Below are 22811 nucleotides of genomic sequence, written 5' to 3'. Positions count from 1 at the left end.
TATATAAATGTCCATGTCATTATAAAATTCTCTTATTAAATATGTTAAATTATTATTCTATTAGTTGACTAATTTAAAGCTTAATATCAAAAAATCGACTAGTAGAATCAACATTCAATCAAGTTAATTTAAAGTCGTTTTTCACAATAACACCAACTACTCGATGTACATTTAATAAATGTGAGAGATTAAACTTAATTTATTTCTTTTTATCAAACAAATAAATTTTAAATATCGTTGATACTAATAGTTAAAGGTCGATATTTTACTAATATCAATTAACCATTTTGTTAGTACAATAAACATAAAATTCGAGGATTTGACCGTTTGACTTTAATGGACGCAACACGAAATTTGTAGTTTGTCATTATTTTGTCTTCCTTCAATTATCCTACATTATATTCATCGAGAATTAACAAATATCTTCCAAATGAATTGAACAAAAATCAGAGAGAAGAAATCAAGTAGGATAGACATAAATATTATTATTGAAGCAAATATTAAAGTTCAAAAACATTCACAGTTTAGAAATTTACATACAAATTCACACATGGAAACATAATGGGGCTCAATGGTGTACATGACCACCGCCGCGACAAGGGCTGAGCAACCTCTTCTTTTTCTCGCCGAGGCTGAGGCTTCGCGTCAACTTCGGGACCGGAATGCACCATGGTGTCGATTGCGTTGAGTTTCCTTTCACCGATTTTGAAATTGGCTTCTTATCGTTAGCCTCCATAATTACAACCTCAATGTTGTGACGATTACTAATTGTTGGGTTTGCAATCGACCTTCCATGTTCTCTATTGAAGCTTTCTTGAAACAACTCAAATAGCAGTTTCTTTCTTTGTTTCGGGGACGATGGATCAGCCAGTGGTGCTTCGATGGTGTTCGGACGCCATAGTGGGGTGTTGCCACACGACGGTGTATTATCTACATGTATAGACAAGGAAGGAAATTTGTACTTGTTTCGGCCAATTTTTAGCCCTTATTTGAAAACCATTTTATTTTTTTCATTCGGATTTTTCAAATTAAGCCAATATGAAGTATATAACATTGAACCTCTTATTTTTGTTATCTAATTTCTAGATATGTTTTTCTAAAATAAACCCACCATCTTTTTAAACTAAAAAGAGTAATTTGTAAAAGGTTATTTTTTTTTAATAATTTAAGTTAAAGAATTCAACCTTATATTTAATAAATAAAATTCTTTTTAAAAAGTAAAATTAGTAAAAATATTTATACATATAACAATATTTTATAGTTTATTAGTGATGAATACTTATACATTATCAATCAACGGGAGATGATAGTAATATATTGATCTATTAGTTATGTTTAATTATATTTATATATATATATATATATATATATATATATATATATATATATATATATTTTTTAATTTACTTTATTATATTGGAAAATATTCTATTAAAAAATATGCTCGAAAAGAACCAAAATTATTTAAAAAAAAAACAAAGCCTTACACCAAATTACTATCAAACATGTTTTAACTTTTAAAATATAAAAACAACAAATAAAAAATCAATTGGATAGAAATGATGTTTATAAATTAATTCATTTCAAAAACTAAAAACTAAATAGTTAATATAAGAAAAATTGTTAAAAATAGAACATTTGACAAAATATTTACACTTCATAGAAAAATAAGTATAATAAATTTTATTATACTTATAAACTTTTTCTAAATATAATTTATAAACTTTTTCTATTTTTGAAAAACTCCTTAGTATAACGTACTTTTAGATATCATTTTCGATTTGAGAACTCTTAAATTTGTAGTTAACAATTTAATAAATTCATGATAACTATTATCATTTGATATTTTTTATTGAATTTCAAGATAGTATTTTGAGTTTATAAACACAAGTAAGTCTAGATCAATTTAGTGCGGATGCAATAAATTTCATAAAATTTGTTACCATGTTCATAGTAAATTCTAATCTCCATTAACTAATTAAAATTGCCAATTGTTTATAATTCTAACCTCCGTTGACGCTGAAGAAATCATCGTTGTCAGAATCCAACCAAGCTTGTGAATCAAAAAATATCTCGTCGCCTTTACCTACATTAACACAACAATCAAACGATCAAAATGGTATGATAAGAAATTACTTTTGAAAATATAAAATCAAACATGAACAGAAGAGACTAAGAGCAAAAACAAGAGCAACATGTTTGGAAATACTTATGAACATTCAAATAATTTTTTTAAACCATTTCAAAAAACGTAAAAAATTACACCTTAAACATAAACCTATCCACCAAATTTCACTATATATCCATTTGAACGTGTCTGCTTAAATTATAATAATAAATGATAAAACTATTAAAAATATTTATACAATATAGTAATATTTTATATTTCATCAACGAAGTGATATACTTTAATATTTCTATCAACGTCTATCAATATAGCTGATAAATACTATTAGCCTATTAATATCTATAATTGAAATTTTATTATATTTTGTAAACATTTAAGTTCGTTTTGCTATATTTGAAAATACTGGAAATTATAAATTAATTGATTATTTAATTCTCAACGTGTACAAATTTATTTAAATGTCGGTGTGACAAATTAAACTAAATACACAAATAGTTTTTAAGAGAAAATTTTGTCTAAAAATCTAAATTGATTGACTTATGAAAATTTACGTGTTTAACTAATACATTTATAAGTTTTATATATATTTGTTTCATACAAATTTAGAAATATAAATTAAATCATAAGTCTTTCTCTATCTTTTAAAATGTAGAATCATGATCGTCAAAGAGGAAGGCAGTAATTCCAAAACTTAAACATTAAAGAGAAAGGAAAAGAAAACAAAAACAAATCAAAAGAGAAAAGGAGAGGGCGAGGACTCAAACCGAATGGTGGAGAAGAGGGTTGTAGATGTGAAGAGAGACGAGGGCTAGAACAAAGCCTTCCTATGATCTCCTTTTCCCAAACCTCGGGTTTGTTGTCGGATTCATTGCTCGAAACATTAACATTGACGACGGTCCCAGAACCGACCGACCATTTGAATTTAGAATCAGGTTTCTGGTCTCTACGAACAAGAACACAATTTCCCATGATTGCCGTCGGACAGAAACAAATGGCCTAAAAATGTCCACTGCCGAGATCGTCTAACATCGATGATATAAAGATGAAGAGGAACAGGAAGATTGTTTTGTTAAAATGGTCTGGGGTTTACATTTCAATGGGAAGAGAGGAAAAGGAAAAGGAAAAGGAAAAGAAGTTGTTTTTGGGGAAACAAAAACAAAGATCTGGTGATCTGGGTCCTGTTGGGAGGGAGGGGTTGTTTGGTCTTCAAAGTGAAGTAATGGCATTTACTCGGAGTGGGTCCTTACTTTGTATGTTCTAATGCCTCCTTTGCTTGTTGAAACAAAACTATGATCTAACGCCAGTGTTCGGAGCTCTAAGGTGTGGCTATTAGTAATTTGGTTATTATAGTTTATATGTTGTAATAGTGATTATACAATAATAGTATGTATTTTGGGTGCGTTTGGTTATTAGCGGTTGATTATAGTTTATGTGTTGTAATAGTGATTATATAATAATAGTATGTGTTTGGGTTCATTTTTAATATGCGTGTTTGATATGTGAACAATTTCAATATGAAAAATAATACAATTGATTGAACTTATACCCTCTTAGTTAGTTATTGAGATTATGTCTTCCTCTTTTTTACTTGTTGATCCATGATGATTCTTAGTGGAAATGTATATTAAAAGCTTATTTAATGCTTTGGTTCTTTTACACTCGAGTTTTGTTGAGTTTAGTTCATTTTGATTATTGTACTTTAATTAACTATGATTAATCTTAGTTTATGTATTTTATAAATGAATCCTCTTAATCCATTTACAGTGAAATAAAAATTTAACTAATTCATTCTTAGGAATAAAATGAACATTTTAAAAAATAAATGAACTAAAACTAAAAATACAAATTAAAATGAAGATGTTTAAAGTAATAAAGTTAAAAGCAATCCAACCTAAGGGTGTTAAAACAATTGATAATTCGAAAAACTTGATCGGTCCAATTTATATTATTAAGAGTTGAATTGGTTCATGAGTTCATAAACAATTGCTCAAACCAATTCATGTCGACTCAAATTTATTAGTAATTTTAAAAAATATATTTTTTTTACTTATAATCTTACTACGTTACATACATATATTTATTATTCTAGTTTTACGAGATGTTTTTAACAATTTATTATCCATCAACTCATAAAACCGAAGACTTTAAGAACGAGTTATTATTCTTAGTATAAAATTATTAAATAGAGTTTTGGACAGAAAATTTAAATGAGTGATCCAACTAGTACGAAATAATCCAATTCCAATGCTTCATGGTATGATTGGGTTAGATTCTTATTCAATAAAAATTATTGAAATTGAATATAAAAAATATACAACTCCAACAATTCAATTTAATCCCAACCCGACTAAAGTTGTATTAGAACCTATTTTACACTGTTGGGTAGACGACTTTGCTCGGAATCCAAGATAGAGAATCATTGCTTCACCGAATCAAATATTTTGTTACCCACTCTTATCTTTTTACCACATTTATTTGTTGCTTTTCCTACACCCCACTTGTTGACAGCGCAATACATTCAACTTTGGTTTGTGCAATAAATTATGGTGGGCGGGCGAGCAGGTAAAAGCTTTTGTTTTCTTTTTTATTTAAAGAAAAATAGGGGAGAAGCTATGCATACCAATTTAACCGTATCAGTTTCATCTTTATAGTTTAGATACCATGAATATAATAAATCGAAAGATCTAACAAATGATTGGTCGGAGATAAACGAGAAGTTATATCGGTGTTCGTTTAGATTTCTAAACTGACAACATAATTTTAAAAAATTTGAACTACTTTAAACAAACCAATCGACCAACCGTTTGTTTATATTCATTCATGGTCAGATCGGTTTGAACATTTACTAAATCAATCATAGTCAGTTTGGTTACTCTAACTAACCGATTTTCACCACTAAGTTTATGTGTTTTATGAATACATGTGAGAAGAAATACTTAAGTACTAGTTAGCTGAATCGCAGAAAATTTTGAAAGGGTGAAAATCATCTTTTTCTTTTCTTGCCAAAATCATTTTTTTCTTTTAAACGATGGTATTGTTAGATGATTCCTAATCAATCACTGTCAAAATGAATGATATTGTTTTTATATAATATTGTTTGTTGGTATTTATGTTTTTTTTTTTTAGTTTAAATATTGAACCAAAATATGACCGACATTGTCATTAAATTGTCGATAAAACAAATAATTATGTATGTTTCAAATTTCCAATCAATATCATATAGATAGTTTTTAATAACGAAATAAATAGAAATAGATCTTTTTAGGTAGGAATTTTTCAAAAATAATAAAATTAACAAACTGTAATTACTAATAGAACAATTCTAAATTAACTTTTTGACCAAATATAATGGTTGAAAGTAAATTTTAAATATATAAAATTTTGGTACTCTACTTTAATTTGATTCATTTAAAAATCAATTGTATCTAAATTCTTTTTATTAAAAAAACTTTAACACATCACAAACATATCTTAAAATTTTCTCGATGTATCGTAGTTAGTAGAATTATAGGAGAGGTGACCTATAAAATGAAATAATGTGGCCCAGTGAATAATTATTTAAAACTAATACATGTGATTGTCACTTTCATATTCGTCAAATATATAATAGATGATAAAGACCAAAACAATATAAATTCACACTGCTCAACATTTTGGAATCAACGAAAAAAATTCTCACACCAAAGTTGATACCCCATCGTATCCACGATTAAATATGTAACTTGTTTGCACTTCCAAAAGAAGAAAGATAGGGAAATTGGGATGGCAGCTATACAACAGCGACCATACTAAACAATGTCACTATGTGAACGATACATCGACAGTTTCCTTTTGTTTAGTTGCTAGTAGTGTTATAGCGATTTGAGTTCGGTTGTATTCGTCGGGAGCTTTTGGTATAACATGCATACCGTAGAGCCACCGAAAGTTAAAGAGCATTGGAAGCGATTCTAACTATTTAAAATAAAGTTTATTTAGTATGAAAATTTTGTTTAAAAGTATAAAATCAAACATTGAATTGATTTTGAATGACTAGATGATTCTTTTAGATTTTGATTATACATAAGATACAAATGTACAACATACTCCAACGACAAATTCGTTATCTATATGTGATGCAAAGGATCATTTTTCATCTGCCCTATAAAATTAAAAAAAACATACTCATCTAAACAAATCAATGCACTAAAGAAAAAAATAACCGAATTTAAACATAATTTATGTTTGGATTAATTTTTCAAATTTCTATTTTAAAAATAACTCATAACAAAATTAGAGTGAATCTTCGACCTTAAACCCTTTCCCACTTTCATGTTGGAAGAAAACATAAAGTATATTTTTTTTAATTAAAGTTAAAAATTTTTGTAGGTTGAATAGTTTAAACTATTTAGTCTACTCATGACTTGACATGAACGATAATTAGGTCATGGTCCTACAAAAAGAAAGGCACAAAAAATCCATTTGATAAACCTAAAGTAATAATTATATATATATATATATATATATATATATATATAACATTCTTGTTAAATCTCATTAATTGCATTTGCATCCCTTAAACTTCACGACTTCCAAATACAAACAAGACATTTCATCTCACGCACGCTATTGACTAGTCAAACAACTTCACTTTCAACAAAGACAACAAACTACCTATAAGGATATGTTAATGGAAATGGGGGGATTAAATTTTGTTATGATACACAAATTCTTCTTATTTTTTTGAAATATTTCAATTATTTGTTTTACATGAGCAATGAAACGAGGATCCACCTTAGTATTACCCCTAAAAAATTAGGTTCAAATCAAACGACATACGATGAAAGTATAAAAACTACCTGATATTTCTCAGAGCAATTGATATAGATAAACCTTCGTAATTTTACTTTTAGAACAAAAAAAAAAACTGCAATTACAAAAATTTAGAAAAAAAGTAGCCCATAGCATATTTTTTTTTTGCATATTACAAATATGACAAATATAACAAGGAATTAGATATATCAGATGGCTATCAGAAGACTACTAAAGAACTATAAGCTTTTAAATTTGTTACTTTTATAATTTAGAAAGTGTAGTGACATGAACCTTAGTATCATAAAATGTTTTGCTATTTTTGTAAAAAAAAAAAGGTTATGTCTCATATCACGAGATAATTATCTTTCGCTTATATGAAACGGATCTTTCTATTTTATTAATTAATTTGAGACTTTGTTTGTTTGTATCTAACATTAATATACAAAATGTCATAACTTACATGTTTTCCTCACTGAGTCACTTTCCCTCTTTTTAAGTTTCAATTTATATATATATGCAAGTCTAGCAGAAAAAAGCAACTATTGAATATTAACCAACTCTATAGGCATCAAAGAACTACTTTATACATATCACTTACAGGACCTCAAAGGAACCACCACATTTAAAACAAGCCTCCATAATAAATGCATAGAAACTTTCTAACCCAAAAAGAAAAATTAACCAAAAAAAAAAAAATCAATTTATACTCTTAAACTTGAAGGTCATATCAATTTAGATCATAAACTAAACTATCATAAATGAACAAATTTAGACTCTTAGAGAAAAAATTTTTTTAGAAAACTTATTCTAATCGATCATTTTGTAAAACCGACATTTTTGAAAAAGTCTATACACATATGAGAATTAACATAGAAATGGTTTTTAAATGTAATTGTAAAAAACTGTCTAAATTTGTTAACAAACTTAAACATAAGTTATATGGTAGTAGTAGAAATTTATGATTTAAATGTTAATTGATATAACTATTAATTCGAGGTTTTAATCGATATAATTGATAAGCTTAGGAGTATAAATAAATATTTGACAAAAATAAAACAATCAATATTTTCCTTTTTTCCTTTTGCATTGTAACCTATAAGACATATATCCAGAAACTACCAAGGGCTCAATAATTCACCTGTTCCAACGGCCATAGTACGGCGAGTCATATTGTAATGAATGCTGGTAAGAGATAAGGAGGAAAACATGATAGCCGTCGATATCATAAATGTAATTCAATAACATGTGGGCATAATTCTTGAAGTTAAATCAACTTTGACCATCAAATGAATGGGTAATGACTTCACATAAAATGTGTACTCCATAAGGTAAAACTTGAATGCATCATATATGAGTTTCCACACCAATAATTAACCTGCACCTTACAAACACATGCGAAACACAAACAGAAACAAAAGAAAAGAAAATATGATAGGTTAGATTCTGTTGCTCAAAGATAATTTGCCTGTCTTTGTTTATCATTAGAGGTGGAAAGTTCAATCTTGATCATTCGATAATCATATTAAAATAAAGATAAACGAGTCGTTGAATCACTTAAACTCTTTTCGAAAAAAAGACAATAATTAAGATAAGAATCATTTCAGAAAAAGCCAAGAAAATATATACAAGATGATACACAACTAGTAATCAATAAATAGGTAGATTCAAAATTGAGCTTTATCTAAGCACAGCTTGGATTCTTCAATCTAAGAAAAGTTATATAAAGTATTCTAATGGATAATATTAATCGGATACCCTAAAAAGAAGAGCTGATTGAACTTCAAGCTCCAAAAATAGTGTTGGGCAAAAGAGAGGATATCTCGATCGGTCAGGGGATCGAGAGAAAAGATAACTGTCATCACTGTGGATAGGAAAGAAAGCAGAAACAATTATGGATAATAATAAAAAGATCACCTTCCCTTAAACAATAAAAATCAACATCATGATATATTATAGAAGTAGAGTTAATTCTAAATCTAAAACGATCATGGAAAGAGATTGAAAAACAACTTGTATTAGATAGATATCTATTAAATACAACTAAGCCACGGATTCTCTATCTTCCGCCAGTGAACAAAATAATTTAGAGGAAGTAAAAGCATAGCAAAAAATGAGCTTGAAACCCTGGTAAGGCCAACTGCCACGAGCGCAGCCCTTTTACAGGTAAAATAATTTTGTCATAAGGTGAAAGCAAAGCCAGAAGCTCTCCCAAGAGCCAATAACAAAGGGACCATAGAAACTAGCAAGATGTTAGTAGCATGGATGCTACAATCACACAGTTGACAATTAGAAGTACACATGGATAAAAGAAACATACAAAATCTCATTTACAGCTTTTCATAGTTTCATTAGCATATATGATATCCGGTCTATTACTCTACCCTTATCGGAAGGCTACAGCCAGAGGGTTAGTTACATTATTCATATGAGTCTAAAATAGCTGAAGGATTTGATAATAATTTGATCCAGTTCAAAGTTTATATAGGAAAAACAAAATGCTTTCTCGTGATGAGAGCTTACTTACAATTGATGCAATTCAATGAACTCGAGTCTAGAATGGTGTGTAACGGGACCGTCGATAAAAAGTTAATAGTTTAATTCATTATGCATTTAACTTCCACCGTGATTGATAAACCAGATTTAGGTATAGAAACAGTATGATATCTCCAATTCTCTATTCAAGAATGTCTGGAAATTGTATTTTCACAAGGGTACTTACATATATTCACAACATTTTAGCTGCAAGAAAATGACTGGAATTTTCAAGATCAGGTCCGGCTAAAATTCTCTCTTAACTGAAGTCTTCTTCAATTGCAGGTAAAGTTCTTGTTTCCATGGCCCAAAGGGATAACATATCTACTAAATTAAAGAGAGAGTAGCCTTCAATTTAGTTTAGATCTGTTAATTAAGTATGCTTCTTTGACAGAAACAAACTCTTTTTCTATGCATTGATATATATGTATCTCTACATATCGTTTTAGATGAGGCATCAACGGTGGTCCTCCAAAAATAATGTAGTACTACAGAATTCCAGGATGCTAGATTTCCAAGCACCTAAGCAACAAGAGAGCTTGAATATTGAGAGTAACTCTAACCTGAGACAAAAGAATCAGATAAACGAAGCCATCCTATTGAAAAAGGAAAAAAGAAAGCCCAAGGCCCGCGACCCGTCAACAACCTCAACTAGCATGGGAGAAATGCTATTAACACGACACTACCTACTCCCTTTTATTCACACTATGTTTTAATTGGTTTTACAATGAAAGACCATATTTGTTAAGTGATTAAAAACGTAGAAGATATTGAACATATAAACAAGGATAAACCAAGAGCTCCATATTGGTCTTTTTTTTTTTTTTTTTTTTTTGAAAAAAACCAATGTGATTAGTATGTTATATAGGAGGGTATCAATTATCGTTTGCAACATGATTCAATAGAAGTTTAGAGCAAGGGATGATTTTGGAAGAAAAAGTGACATAAGAAAACTAAGGGATAAGAATCTTGCAACTTGCTTAGTTTCCAAAAGAAGACCATAATATAAAGCTTGAAAACTCCTCAAACCCCAAGGGAGGAGGACCTAGGTCAACCCATAGCCATAAATAAGTGAAAAAACTCTAAAGAAAGTATGACACCCTATCGGAGGAAATTTACAATAGGTTACCCAACATAGAATTGTTCCAAGCTAAGCATGCTTAACTTTAAAGTTATTGTGATTGAGCCACCGAAAATGAGGATGCACATTGTTGGTATATGTATTAAGTTTTAATTCTTTGTTAATCTTATTTTTATATTATTAAAATCCCCTCTCATTAAGATGTGATATCGGTTCGTACCCCTCTTTTAAATTTTTGATGTTACAGTAAGTAAGTTAATTCACGCACTCAAATTTTCTACTTGTTAGATAGTTTCATCTTTAATACATGATTTGAATTTTTGGCGACAATATACAAGTTTTCATAAACTACTAATTTTTTTATGAAAAAATTTGCAGAGATTTTAAGCACGTTGTTTTTTTTTTATTCAACAATGTGCAAAGCAAAAGAGAATTGTAATCTTGAAGTTGATAATAAGTAGTTTTGTATTGATTTAGTTATCTAATATTAACAAAACATGTTGTGTTATTTTGTTTGATCTGTTAAATCTGTTAATTTGGAAAATTATGATTAGTTGGATAGTTGTAATCAAAGGCTTCTCTATTTATAGGCTTCTAATTAATTTGTACACAGAATATGGACATGAGAATGAATGATCATAATACCTTTCACAAATTGGTGAAAGATTTCACTTCACTGAATTCTTTTTTGTCATGTAGTTCGTTGTTAGCGACATTACATCTTACTTTTTGGTGTCATATTGGCAGTGTTTTGTTCTTTTATAATGTTCAAATAGAGGGTGGTGGGTGAGATTCTAAACGTCTTACCTTTATGAAAGTTACGTTTCCTAATACTTTAACCCTATCTTTGTTTGTGCCAACGTAATCTCCCATGTGATGGAAATTTTGTTTTTAAAATTGATTTGTTATTTTTATTTTTTTAACTGGGTAAGTAAAAAGGTCGTATAATTATTGTGCACGAAAAAGAATGTCGAGTTTTTGTTTTATGGTGATTTAAACAATGGGTGAATTTTTGATATTGAAATGAGTTATGAGATTTGGAGTTAATGTGTTGAAGTTAATGAAATATGTGTTTAGGGTGCAAAGTTGTAAGATAAATTTGTAAAATGGAGAAAGACACTGAGTTATTGAACACCAACTTTCGGAGTTAAACACCCCTACAAGACCTTACAACTCCTAGCTCTCTTTTAATTTTAATTTAATGTTGAAATGGTAAATTTTTTTAAAAAATTGTGTATTCTTGAGACCCATTACATAAGGAGCAAGTAAGATATAAAATTGATGTTTTTTAATTGTGTGGCTACCATTCACAATTTCAAGCTTTTCTAACTTCTGCCCACAACTTTGCACCCTTTTATCTCAAACCCCTATTTGATGTTGAAAGCTTTGATCAGAACCATTTTAATTTTGAATGAATTGATTTCATTTCGACCATTAAAACCAAGGCATCAAAGATTGACAACAAAAAAAAGCAAAAAGACACGAAGAAGATAACGTATAGTCATTGATTATTTCCATTACCTTATAAAGAAATGTGACAGAAAATTTTTCAAGTCGAAGAACATTTATACCTAACTTTCCTCATTCCTCACTGCAAAATGTAAAGCAAAAACAAATTATACCATAAAAGATACAATAAGAACAAAAAAAAAAACAATTACAAAATCAAAGGAATTAAAACCCCCTCAAATCTCCATGGACAATTTTGACCAACAATCTACATTTCCTTGTCGTCTTCCCAGACTCTCCCCTAAAAAAATTATAGGCTTCCTCCAAGTTCATAATCCCAATTTTACATCAGAGAAGCTTGAGCAAGCATAACAATGGCGGCCAATCATTTTTCACGATCCAATCCTATCAAAACTCTCCGACACCGTCTTCATTCTGGGCCGAACCTCCGGATCGCTCTCTGTACAAGCGAGCGCCACGTGGAATACAGCGAGCACTTCTTTCTTAGCATGTACTTCTTGTAACAGAGCAGGATCAACCAAATCCGACAATGGCTTTGCTTCTTCAAATCCTTTCCTAACCCATCTCACCAAATCTGGAATTTCCAAAGAAGTCGACGTGTTCGGCGAAAGCTCCGGCGACTTTCCGGTGAGTAATTCGAGGACCATGACGCCGAAGGAATATACGTCCCATTTTTGGGTGGGGCGGCCGCCGGGGGCTCGGGCCTCCGGCGCGCAGTAGTTGTTGGTGCGGTCGGTTTGGACGGATTTGAGGTAGGAGAAGGCGCCGCCGATGAGGCCGCCGGAGGAGGAGGGGTTATTGCCGGTGATGCTGATTAAACGGTTGAGGCCGAAGTCGGAGATGTGGGGATGGAAATCGTTGTCGAGGAGGATGTTGGAGGGTTTGATGTCGCCATGGACGAATTTCCTTGGGCTACATTCATGGAGATAGGCTAATCCTCTCGCGGTTCCTTTGGTTATTCGTAGTCTTGTTGACCATGAAAGGCTTGAAGATGGCTGCCCGTTTTTTCCTGTTTTATTCACACATTGTTGATGAATGAAAACATTTCGGTTCCAATTTTCCGTATCAGAGTAGATTAATTTTGCTTAAAAAAAAAAAAAGTAAACAAAAGGAGAGAAATTTATTTACCTAATCAAATAGTAACTTTTTTGAATCAATGGAGTGTAATAACTAATTTTCATGGTCAACTTCTTTTTAAATAATGGAAGAATAATTTTTTCTTTTTAAATGTCTTGTGATAGTATTGATTGGTGAACTATCCAAATTGCACAAACAAAAATAAGTGCAATTGAAATTTAAATTAAAGTTGAAAAAGGTAATTTTCTTCTAATAAGTCACCGATAAAACCCTACTTAAGTTGAAAAACGTAATTTCTTACCCACATTCTAAATTAAAATTCTTATGACTTTTTTTTTTTTTTTTTACATTTATTTCTTTTAAAACCCTTGGAAAAACTTATGGGTGATCATCGATCAATCGGAATCGATTTTTTTAAAAACCAACCTATAGTCGATTTAGTAAAGTGTCAAATCGACCTCAACATTGATGAGTAAAAGTTGGTCTGTTAGATCGGTTTAACACTTAAAAATACTTTTTGAAAATTCTCGATTAACTTTCTAAAATCGACCTTTGTCTGATCCTTCTTGTTTTTCGACCGACCAAACTGATCGATCAGCTTGATTATTCGATCTATTATGGTCATCCCATTAAATCCTAGTGTTTAAGTAATTAATTATCTTATTAAGTAAAGTAAAAGGTTTGACTATTTATGTTTGATTCGTAGACACAAAACATGGGGATGCGTATGGAGCGGAACAGCGCCAGCAATCCAGGGCAGGCAACGTGGAAAGTGCTGCGGGCACAGACACAGAGCGTGGGGACATCCATTGTTGGATCTCACGCTTGGCTTGGCAATCATAATATTAGGCAACCAACAATTATGCCCAACAATACCCATCCAAAGTCAAGTAACTACCCACCCAAAAGCCAAAACTTAAAAACAAATATCCTATACCGGAAGGAATTTTCTCCCTCCACCCCCAACTGGATAAAAAGTTTTTTTTTTTAAAAAAACAAAGTTCCGATTTAAATGTTTGTGTTTACGCCGTCAAAGAGATCATACATGGATTGTCCTAAATTATCAAATAGTTGGCCACGTGGAACCCACGTGTGCAAATCACCGGTTCAAACTTAGCTCACTAATGCTTACTAACAACTACTACTAAAATTTTATAGTTTCTAATCGGATTAGACGTTGATTTTCTTTTTTTAGTTTGGCTTGAATTCACTGTCTTAAATTTTGATTAATTTTATTTTAGTCTACAAATTTTCAATTGTCACAATTTAATGATCATAAGATTCCCACTATAAAATGGACTTTTAATTTCAATTTTAGTAGTGAAAGTTAATTATTTATATTTTTTTAGAATTAATTAATGGGCATTAGTCTTAAATACATAAATTAGTAAAAAAAAGATCTAAGTTTAAAGAGTAAATTTTGAAACTTTTAAATTATTTGAGGCGCCGTCCGACCAGAAGATTCAGGTAAAAGAAAAAACAGAACGAAACAAATAATGGAATGCAAAAGAAATTATTGAACTCACCGCGAAGAGCAGAGGCCAAGTTTCCATTGGAGATAAAGTCACTGATCAGAAGCTTCTCATCCGGCGCCCAATAATAAGCTCTCAATTTCACGATATTCGGATGTTTTACCCTTCCAATGGCCTGTACCTCCGCCGCGAACTCCTTATACCTCTGTTCTCCCCCTTCCCCCAACCGCCGTACAGCCACCGGAATCCCATTTCCGAGAACCACTTTGTACACAATTCCCAGTCCACTCTTTCCCAGCACATATGCCGACGCTCTCAACAGCTCATCGAGCTCGAACGTAAACCCTTTGTCTACGGCCACAAGCCCTCCTTCTTCTCTGCTTCTTTCGCTGTTCTCCGGTTCCTCCATTTCAGATTCCTCGTTCTTATCATTCCCATTCATACAAGGAAAATTGCAGAGATTGTCTTTCTGATTCCCGCCGAATTTTCTTTTCGACGTACAGCTACAGCCGTTTGAACTGTCCTTCCTTCGCCAGTATACATAAACTATTACCAAGCCGATGAACGCTACTCCGGCGGCGTCGGCCGCGGAGATGAGAATGATTAATCCGGCGCTCAATCCTTTTCTAGGGGTAATGTAAGATGGTTTAGAATCGGGATTTCCCGGTGAGCCACGTTCCGAATTCTCACAAGATTTCTGAAGAGGAAATCCGCATAGCTCAGGATTGTTGAGAAATGCAGTCGGTCCCTGATTCGCAAATGAACCCGTTTGTGGTATACTTCCGCTTAAGTTGTTGCTCCGGAGGTCGAAACTCACCGTCACCGGCAAATCTCCTAGAGTTTTCGGGATTTTACCTGATAAATGATTGAAGGAGAGGTTGAGCGTACCGGAGAGTGTCTTCAGTTCCCCTAGATCCTCCGGAATCGATCCACTGAAATCGTTGGAAGAGAGATCGAGTTGAACTAAATTATCCATCCCAGACCAAACACCAGACGGAATTTCTCCGTCGAATTGGTTTCTAGCGAGTATTAATCGCTGCAATTGCTTACAATTTCTCAATTCGTCGGGTACTGGTCCAGCTAGGGAATTGTTGGAGAGATCGAGGTTTTGAAGCCTCGGAATGTTGCAGATCGAAGGAGGAAAAGAACCGGAGAGATTATTACTGTAGAGAAACAGGCTATGCAATGAGGTAGCATTAAACAGCTGTTCAGGTATGGAACCGTAGAGATTGTTGTTATGGAGGTTCAATCGGCGCAGATACACAAGCGAACCAAGTTCAGAAGGAATGTAGCCATGGAGATTCTTACCAGAAAGAGCAATTCCAACGACTCGCGAGTCACCAGAAACATTCATACAAGAAATGCCAGACCATCCGCAAGGCGTGGAGTCATTCTCGTTCCAATCGGAGAAAACAGAGGTATCCGGCGACTGGTCGACCGCTGACTTGAGAGAAAGAAGCGAGAGACCATCCGGTGAGAGGGCTAAAACCCTTAAAGTGAAGTGAAAGTTAAAAAGCAAGAGAAGAAACAACAGTTTCTTCTTCTCCACCATCACCATCACCATCACCACCACCACCACCACCGTCGTTTTTCCTCTAGACGGCGACCGGCGACCGGCGACCGGCGAAGGAATCAGCAATCAGGAAGTAATTATTCCAAAAAATGGAGAAAATGAGGAATTGAACTGCAATGAGAAAGAAGAAGAGTGAAGCGAAGAAGAAGAGAAAGAAAAAAAGAAAAGAAAAGAAAAGAAAAAAGAAGAAAGAAATGAGAAATGTTGTTAAGGAAGAAGAGAGGTGGTTGGGTGAGGAAGTTCTATTAAAAGAGAAAGAGAAAAGAGACATTGGATGAAAAGGGAGATTTTGACGGCTGTGATCTGCCCTCCCCGCCATCTTAAAATAAAGAACAGGATAAACTAACCGTAAAAAAATTACTCATTGGATTTAAAATTTAAAAAAAAAAAAAAAAAAAATATTAACTCTTAACTTAGGGAGTTTATTCTTATTTTTATTTTATAGTTCACAAAAGGGAAGATAATTCTTTTTTCCCAAAACAAAAAAATCGAATGTTTTTTAGGTTTTCTTATAGTAAATAGAATTTACAATAGGATTACACATGTCGTAGTGTAGCCATAAGTCTAACTTTTCTATGATTTTGTAGTTTTTCTTTTTTTTAAATATGGAGTTTTCGAACCGTTTGCTTTGGTTGAGAATTTTGCTTGTTCTTATTTTAATATATTTCTCTTTTTTTATTAAAAATTTTCGATTTTTGTTATTTTGTGACTTTGTGAATTTTGATTAGTGTGATGATCAATGGTGAGTAATTTTGGATCCTTCATTATAATTTTTGAATGGTATACAATTTTGTAATGGATATTGATATTAGAAATTTGATTGTGTGGTAAAATTAATAATAACTAATAAATTAATTATCGTATGAAATTTTGTTGATATAACGTAGTACAGGAGTTCCTTTAAGAGGAAACTTAGGAAACTATTGATGATTTGGATTGAAACGCAAATCTTTATTGATATACTAAAGTTTTTTTTTCTAATAATAAAAATATTTAAATTACAATGAATTAGAGTTATAATTTTTTAAAATATATAAATATATAGAGATTTGATTCAAGTAAAACTTCTAAAAAGAGAGGTTTATAGTAATTTTTTGATCGAGCATTTAAGCATTTAAAAGTGTTCTTCAAAATTAAAAAGTTGAGATATTTTTAAATATAACATAATGACATATATTAATAGACTATTTCTATGATTTATTAGTTTTATCAATATATATTAATATAAAATTTTACTATATTTTTATAAGGAAAGTCAATCTAAACAAATTTTAATATAAAAAAAAAAAAAAGTTAGTCCAACTCAATTGTTGCAACTTGACCTAAATAATAATAATAATAATTAATAATAATAATAATAATAATGTAAAAGAAAGAGACAAAGTTATGAAACAAAAAGGATTAACGGAAGTAGAAGAAAAGCAAAGGAGAGCGATGCCTTTTCTAATGTCGGCCTTTTTATCATTAACTTTGGGCATAGTGCGGATGTTTGGTGTCTTAATAAACTCTAACAACCATTCATTAATGCAAATTTTTATTCCCCTTTTTAGTTTAATTTTTTTCCTTTTTAGTTTCTTGTTTTTTCCTTTTAACATTTTCGCGGATTTATTAATCTCAGATGCTAAAGATAAAATTCAATATCTTTCAGTATAAATGGAATAGAGTTTTGAACTATGAATGTTTTTAGTGCATACATATGTCAATCTGGTTAATTAGGTTCGCTTTTTTATAAATTGTCGGTAATCGAGTGATTAGATTTTATGAAAATTTGTTAGGAATAACACAGTTGGTTTTCATTTTACAAAACTAACACCTGTCAATAGAAACTTTCTCAAACTTCAAAAATAATTTTAGCAATTTTTTTAAAAGATAGTCTTGAATAAACAAATGAACTTTCGTTTTTTTTTTCTTTTGTCTAAATTTTAAATTTTAAATAGTGTTTTAGTAATTATTTGAATTTTTGGTTTTCTACTAATATATATGTTACTAATTTTTTGATACGTTGGAGTATTTCTTTGGCCTTTTTAATATTTTCTAAAATTCATAGAACTACTAGATGCAAGATTGAAAATTTAATATTTTATTAAAAACTAATATTTCAAAGAATAGTAGATACACAAAAAAAATAGACGTTTAAAATTATGCGTTTCAAACATCTATAAATTCTATTAGACGATTTTTTTAAAGACACTTTTTAAATTTCAAAAATTAAATAATCACTTCCATACTAAACTTCATGATTTAACTAACATGCTCAATTTTTTTTTCCATTAGTAAGATAGAATAATTTTGGCATTTGAAAATATCTTAAATCTTTTAAACAAAGTCAATTAATTTACTATAACTATCTAAAGAAGATCTTATTCTATCTAAAAGAAGTATCACTATATTCTTAAAAAAAAGGTGTACCACTATATTATTTAAAAAAAAAAAAGAAAAAAGAAAAAAGAGTGTCATTACATACAACTTCTGTGCTGTACTATCAAAATTCTTTATCCACTTAACATAATAGGATAATAAAAAAGAAATTGACAATTATAATAGACAGTAATTTTAGAGATAATAATTAAATATTTTAAAAAAATTACAAACAAAACAAAATCAATCAACAATATACTCCTATATGATTTGTTAGTGATAGACTCCTAGATAAACTTTAACAAACTTTTAAATATATACAATTTTTAAAAATATTACTACATTTGCAACTGTCCTTACTAACATCATTCGTTTAAGAAAAAAGTGAGGTTAGAAATTCAAATACCAAATTAAGTTAAGAAATTTGCGTGATATATTTTAAAGTCTAAAATGGTTTAGAATTAATTAGTTGTTTTTTTAACTAAGGTTCCGATGACTATCACATGTCATATGTTAATTGAGTTATGATCCAAGAAAAAGAAATGTAAGATTAAAAAACGGAGAGAAGTAATCGGGTAAGTGAGTGAGCACAGTAAAAGAAAAGGTCAACATGAGAATCAGCCATCCATTAAAAGCAATCAATATTGTACAACTAACACCAATAAATATCTGGCGTTCCACAATCACTCCTCCATTTCACACCTTTAATTGCACCTTCTTCCTCTGCCCTATTTTATTATTATTATCATTTGTTATTTTTCTTTTTCAAAAAGGTATATATATATATATATATATATATATATATATATATATATATATATTTGAAGTGAGTAGGCACTAACATTAAATGCATTATGACATAGTTGAGTGGGAAGATGTAGAAGATGATTATATCTTCTTTACAATCATGAAATCATGCTTAGAAGCTAAATAACTAAGAACTATAGCCTATACACCTACGCTCACAAATATATTTTGTTAGCTTCTTCTAATATCTTCCTTTTTATTGCATTAACTTCGAGACTAAATATCGAATCTTCAACTTTTAGGAATTTTTTCGAGAGGTTGGAATGTAGTTGAGAATGTGAAGCATGAAAATTGAGAAAAAGAGAGTTGGATTGATAATTGTTAAAACGGAATAAGTTTTGTATTACAAATAGAGTCCGAGACGTTTAATCTAAACATAGATTTTGAGTTACATTGCATTGCAAACTCGTTTCATTATGGATTACCAAGTACCTCCTCAAAGAAGTAATTACTATAAACTTAATTTGACAAGTTATTCTAATATAAGTTAAGGAACGGTGAATATTTAAATTTTAAACATGAACTCGACTTGAAAACATTAAGACATATTCTAAGGATTGATTTCAAAAATGTTATAACCATTTTTATTATGTTAGAATCACATCTAAACACGTTGTTAATCATTTAAATTAATTCGTTAGAACGAAACTATATACTATGAAACCAAGCGTGAAAAATGGGTTAAAATTATTTTTCTCAAGTTCGAAATCATACATTTTTAATCATAATAATAAAACATTAAATTTCTTAAAAATTATTTATAAGTAGTAAAATTGAAAATATTTATAAAATATAACAAAATTTTAGATTCTATCGATGAATGATATACACTAATAGAATCTAAAACTTTGCTCATATTTGAAAATACAGAGTTAAAAGTATAGTTAAAACATGTGGAGATAATAGTTCATGCAACGACACACGACTTCAATAGTTTTTGATACATCGCTTCTTAATTAATCATCCAAACAATGTTTAATCAATGATGATCTCTATAACCTACCAAATTATGGCAGCAGTTACATTACATATTATTACAGTTTTACACCAAAGGAACAAATAAATATAAATGTATTGGAAATTTCAATATTTAGGAACAATATTCATCAACAATAATTTAGTTTAACAAATGATAACCCAACAAATAAAGTTCATACAACATATTTAGATAAAATAATATAGAAGGTGGAATTAGAAGCTTTATTCTTGTCTTGTGTATTGCTTTAATCTAATTTTTAATGATTATTGTTGGAGTAGTTGGAAGGATTGGATCTACAATCACCATTGTAATTTATTATCAATGTCTTTCTTTGTCCTTTTTCCTATGCAGGAGGCTATACCCAGCATGCATGTGAAGATTTTATATTAAAACATCTATCTATTTATTTATTTTTCTCTCATCTTCTATTGGGGGCATTCCTCAAATCATATAAAGATTCATAAATTCTCTTATCCACAACATATAATTTAAAAATAATACCGTTTCATTCAAGTACTTTTTCTGAATAATGATTTGTGCAAAAAAAAACTTGCATATAAGTCTTGGGTGCTTCTATGTTCCACTTCTTTAGTTCGAACATGTCATTAACGTCGACATGTGTTTACTCTTGCATCAACTTAGTATTGAGTAAAGCACACTCTTGTGTATGAGTTAGTACATGAAGTATTTAAGTTGAGAAAGTACAAAGAGAATTTCTTAATCCTTGAGGTTGTTGATATGGAGCTATTTATTAGATCTATTCTATGATTTAATCCTCTTTTGAGGATGATACTTGCATTATCTACGATGTTTGAATGGATGCTGCCCTTAAAGTTGTAAAATACCCCAGAGTGGGATGACTTGGTCAATTAAGCTCAACTAATCGAGTTGAAACCCATGGGTTTGAATTTTCCTTTGGAGACGTACAAAATTATTCGTGCGTATGCCTCTCCTTTTGAGCTTGGCCAACCATAATACGCACATACTGAACCTGAAACTTGTTAAAATAGAGAAAGCAATTTCAACCAAACATCAATTCCTCCGAGGACGAGAGATGAAATATATAGGAGGAAAAAACTCTCTAAAAAATATAATAATAATCCAACAGGAAAATATCAAAATTGCTAGATTATGGGCAACTTTGTTATCATTTTCAGTAGGGATGAGAAAGAGAGTCTCCTCAATGAAAAAGAACAAATATCAGATAATTCAAAATTCTCAAGATTCAAAAGTTTGATGACTTCGACCAGTTGAGTTTGATTCCACCTCCACGGAAGATTCTATCCATTCTAAAAAACCATGATTTGTTTTAAACCATCAACAATGACAGTAGCTTCTAGGATTTTTATCAATAAACAGGTAAATATTAGATTGCACCCACTCTAATAGGACCACTTGTTTAAGAAGCTAAAGGAGTAAAACACTTTTCAAAGAATCAATTAGCTTCTTCAAAAATATATTCAATATGAGTTATGGCTTGTGTGTGTTTTGTCTATCATCACTTGTTTTCTAAAAGTAATCTCTCTCTAAGAAAATAACAAATGAAGTTTATCTTATTCGATTAAAAAATATAAAGCATAAACTCTCAAATTCATCAATATTAATCTTTAATACCAAAGCAGTTCACTATCGTCAACCTAAGTCTTACAAAAAGACCCTTATTTCATAAGTCGTCAAGACCTCAACCGTACGATAAAATGATTTTTCCTAAGAGTAAAGTGCAGACAGCTGTCAAATAAGCATAAGTAGCTTCGGGCCCAAGGGATCAAATTAAAATCTCAATGAATGATGTGATATAGAATAGATATACTATACATTATAAAGTCTATTTGCTACACTCAACCAAATAAGCTAAAACTCCCCAATATGCATTCCACAGTGGGGTCACCAGTCACCAAATAAAAAGAGATCAAACCAGCATTTCCATTTTTATTTATACGTCCATTTTCTAATAATAAACTGTTGAGATTCAAATTTTCAAACTGTTAAACTAAGTTTTTCTTTTTTTAATTTGAAAAGAGTTGCTAAATTAGCAAAATTTCAATTATTGAATACATTTACAATAGTAATTTAGATGATTATGGCATTCGGAATTTCTCTGTCTGCTCATACTTTCCTAACTTATGCATATGCCAGAATGATTAGGGGGATGTCATCAACATAATAGCAAAATTATGTTTTTTTTTTTTTCTTCTTAATTTTTAATTTTTTTAAAATAAAATGTGGTACTCTTTTATAACAAAAATGTTCTAGTTTGTGTTGGTGTGTCAGGTTAGACTTTTCATTAGTAAAAGTAGTAGTTTTTTTCTTAAGAAAAAAAAAATCGATAATTTTTTTTATTGGATCGACGACTTTAAGTCGAAATCTTGTCTTCCTTTATAATGGGACCATATAGGTATGTTCATTTATTTGGTTTTGATTTTTGTTTTCTGTTTTCTGTTTTTTATTTGAGGAATATGTTTATTTATTTGTTAGAAAGAATTCACGTTATTATGGTTTGGCCAATTGGGTAACAAAAATGGTTTAATCTTTGGAGGACATAT

General features: G+C 30.4%; 2 protein-coding genes across 2 annotated transcripts; both read right to left on the bottom strand.

Moving 5' to 3' along the window:
- Positions 1–465: 465 nt before the first annotated feature.
- On the bottom strand, positions 466–3350 carry LOC103488900 (uncharacterized protein At3g27210-like). The gene is made up of 3 exons (XM_008447828.3): positions 2893–3350; positions 2009–2086; positions 466–930 (listed from the first exon to the last, which is right to left on the bottom strand). Exons 1-3 carry the CDS (start codon positions 3095–3097, stop codon positions 569–571), a joined length of 645 nt encoding a protein of 214 aa, XP_008446050.1. The 5' UTR covers positions 3098–3350; the 3' UTR covers positions 466–568.
- An 8673-nt stretch (positions 3351–12023) lies between these two features.
- LOC103488901 (receptor protein kinase-like protein ZAR1) lies at positions 12024–16344 on the bottom strand. Its single transcript, XM_008447829.3, has 2 exons — positions 14606–16344; positions 12024–13011 (listed from the first exon to the last, which is right to left on the bottom strand). The coding sequence occupies exons 1-2, from the start codon at positions 16113–16115 to the stop codon at positions 12374–12376; spliced, it is 2148 nt and encodes a 715-aa protein (XP_008446051.1). The 5' UTR covers positions 16116–16344; the 3' UTR covers positions 12024–12373.
- Between the last annotated feature and the right edge of the window lie 6467 nt (positions 16345–22811).

Source organism: Cucumis melo, chromosome 10 (genome assembly GCF_025177605.1).
Source record: "Cucumis melo cultivar AY chromosome 10, USDA_Cmelo_AY_1.0, whole genome shotgun sequence".
Lineage (NCBI taxonomy): Eukaryota > Viridiplantae > Streptophyta > Magnoliopsida > Cucurbitales > Cucurbitaceae > Cucumis > Cucumis melo.
The sequence above is the reverse complement of the archived record's forward strand: the minus strand, read 5'-3'. Positions and strand labels throughout refer to the sequence as shown.

Excerpts from the sequence above, each read along its gene's own strand:
- LOC103488900 (XM_008447828.3), bottom strand. The coding sequence starts at position 3,097 with ATGGGAAATTGTGTTCTTGTTCGTAGAGACCAGAAACCTGATTCTAAA. Across the intron at positions 2,087-2,892 it reads ACCCTCTTCTCCACCATTCG|GTAAAGGCGACGAGATATTT; the intron begins GTTTGAGTCCTC and ends GTGTTAATGTAG. Across the intron at positions 931-2,008 it reads TTTCTTCAGCGTCAACGGAG|ATAATACACCGTCGTGTGGC; the intron begins GTTAGAATTATA and ends CTATACATGTAG.
- LOC103488901 (XM_008447829.3), bottom strand. The coding sequence starts at position 16,115 with ATGGTGATGGTGATGGTGGAGAAGAAGAAACTGTTGTTTCTTCTCTTG. Across the intron at positions 13,012-14,605 it reads CTTGGCCTCTGCTCTTCGCG|GAAAAAACGGGCAGCCATCT; the intron begins GTGAGTTCAATA and ends TGAATAAAACAG.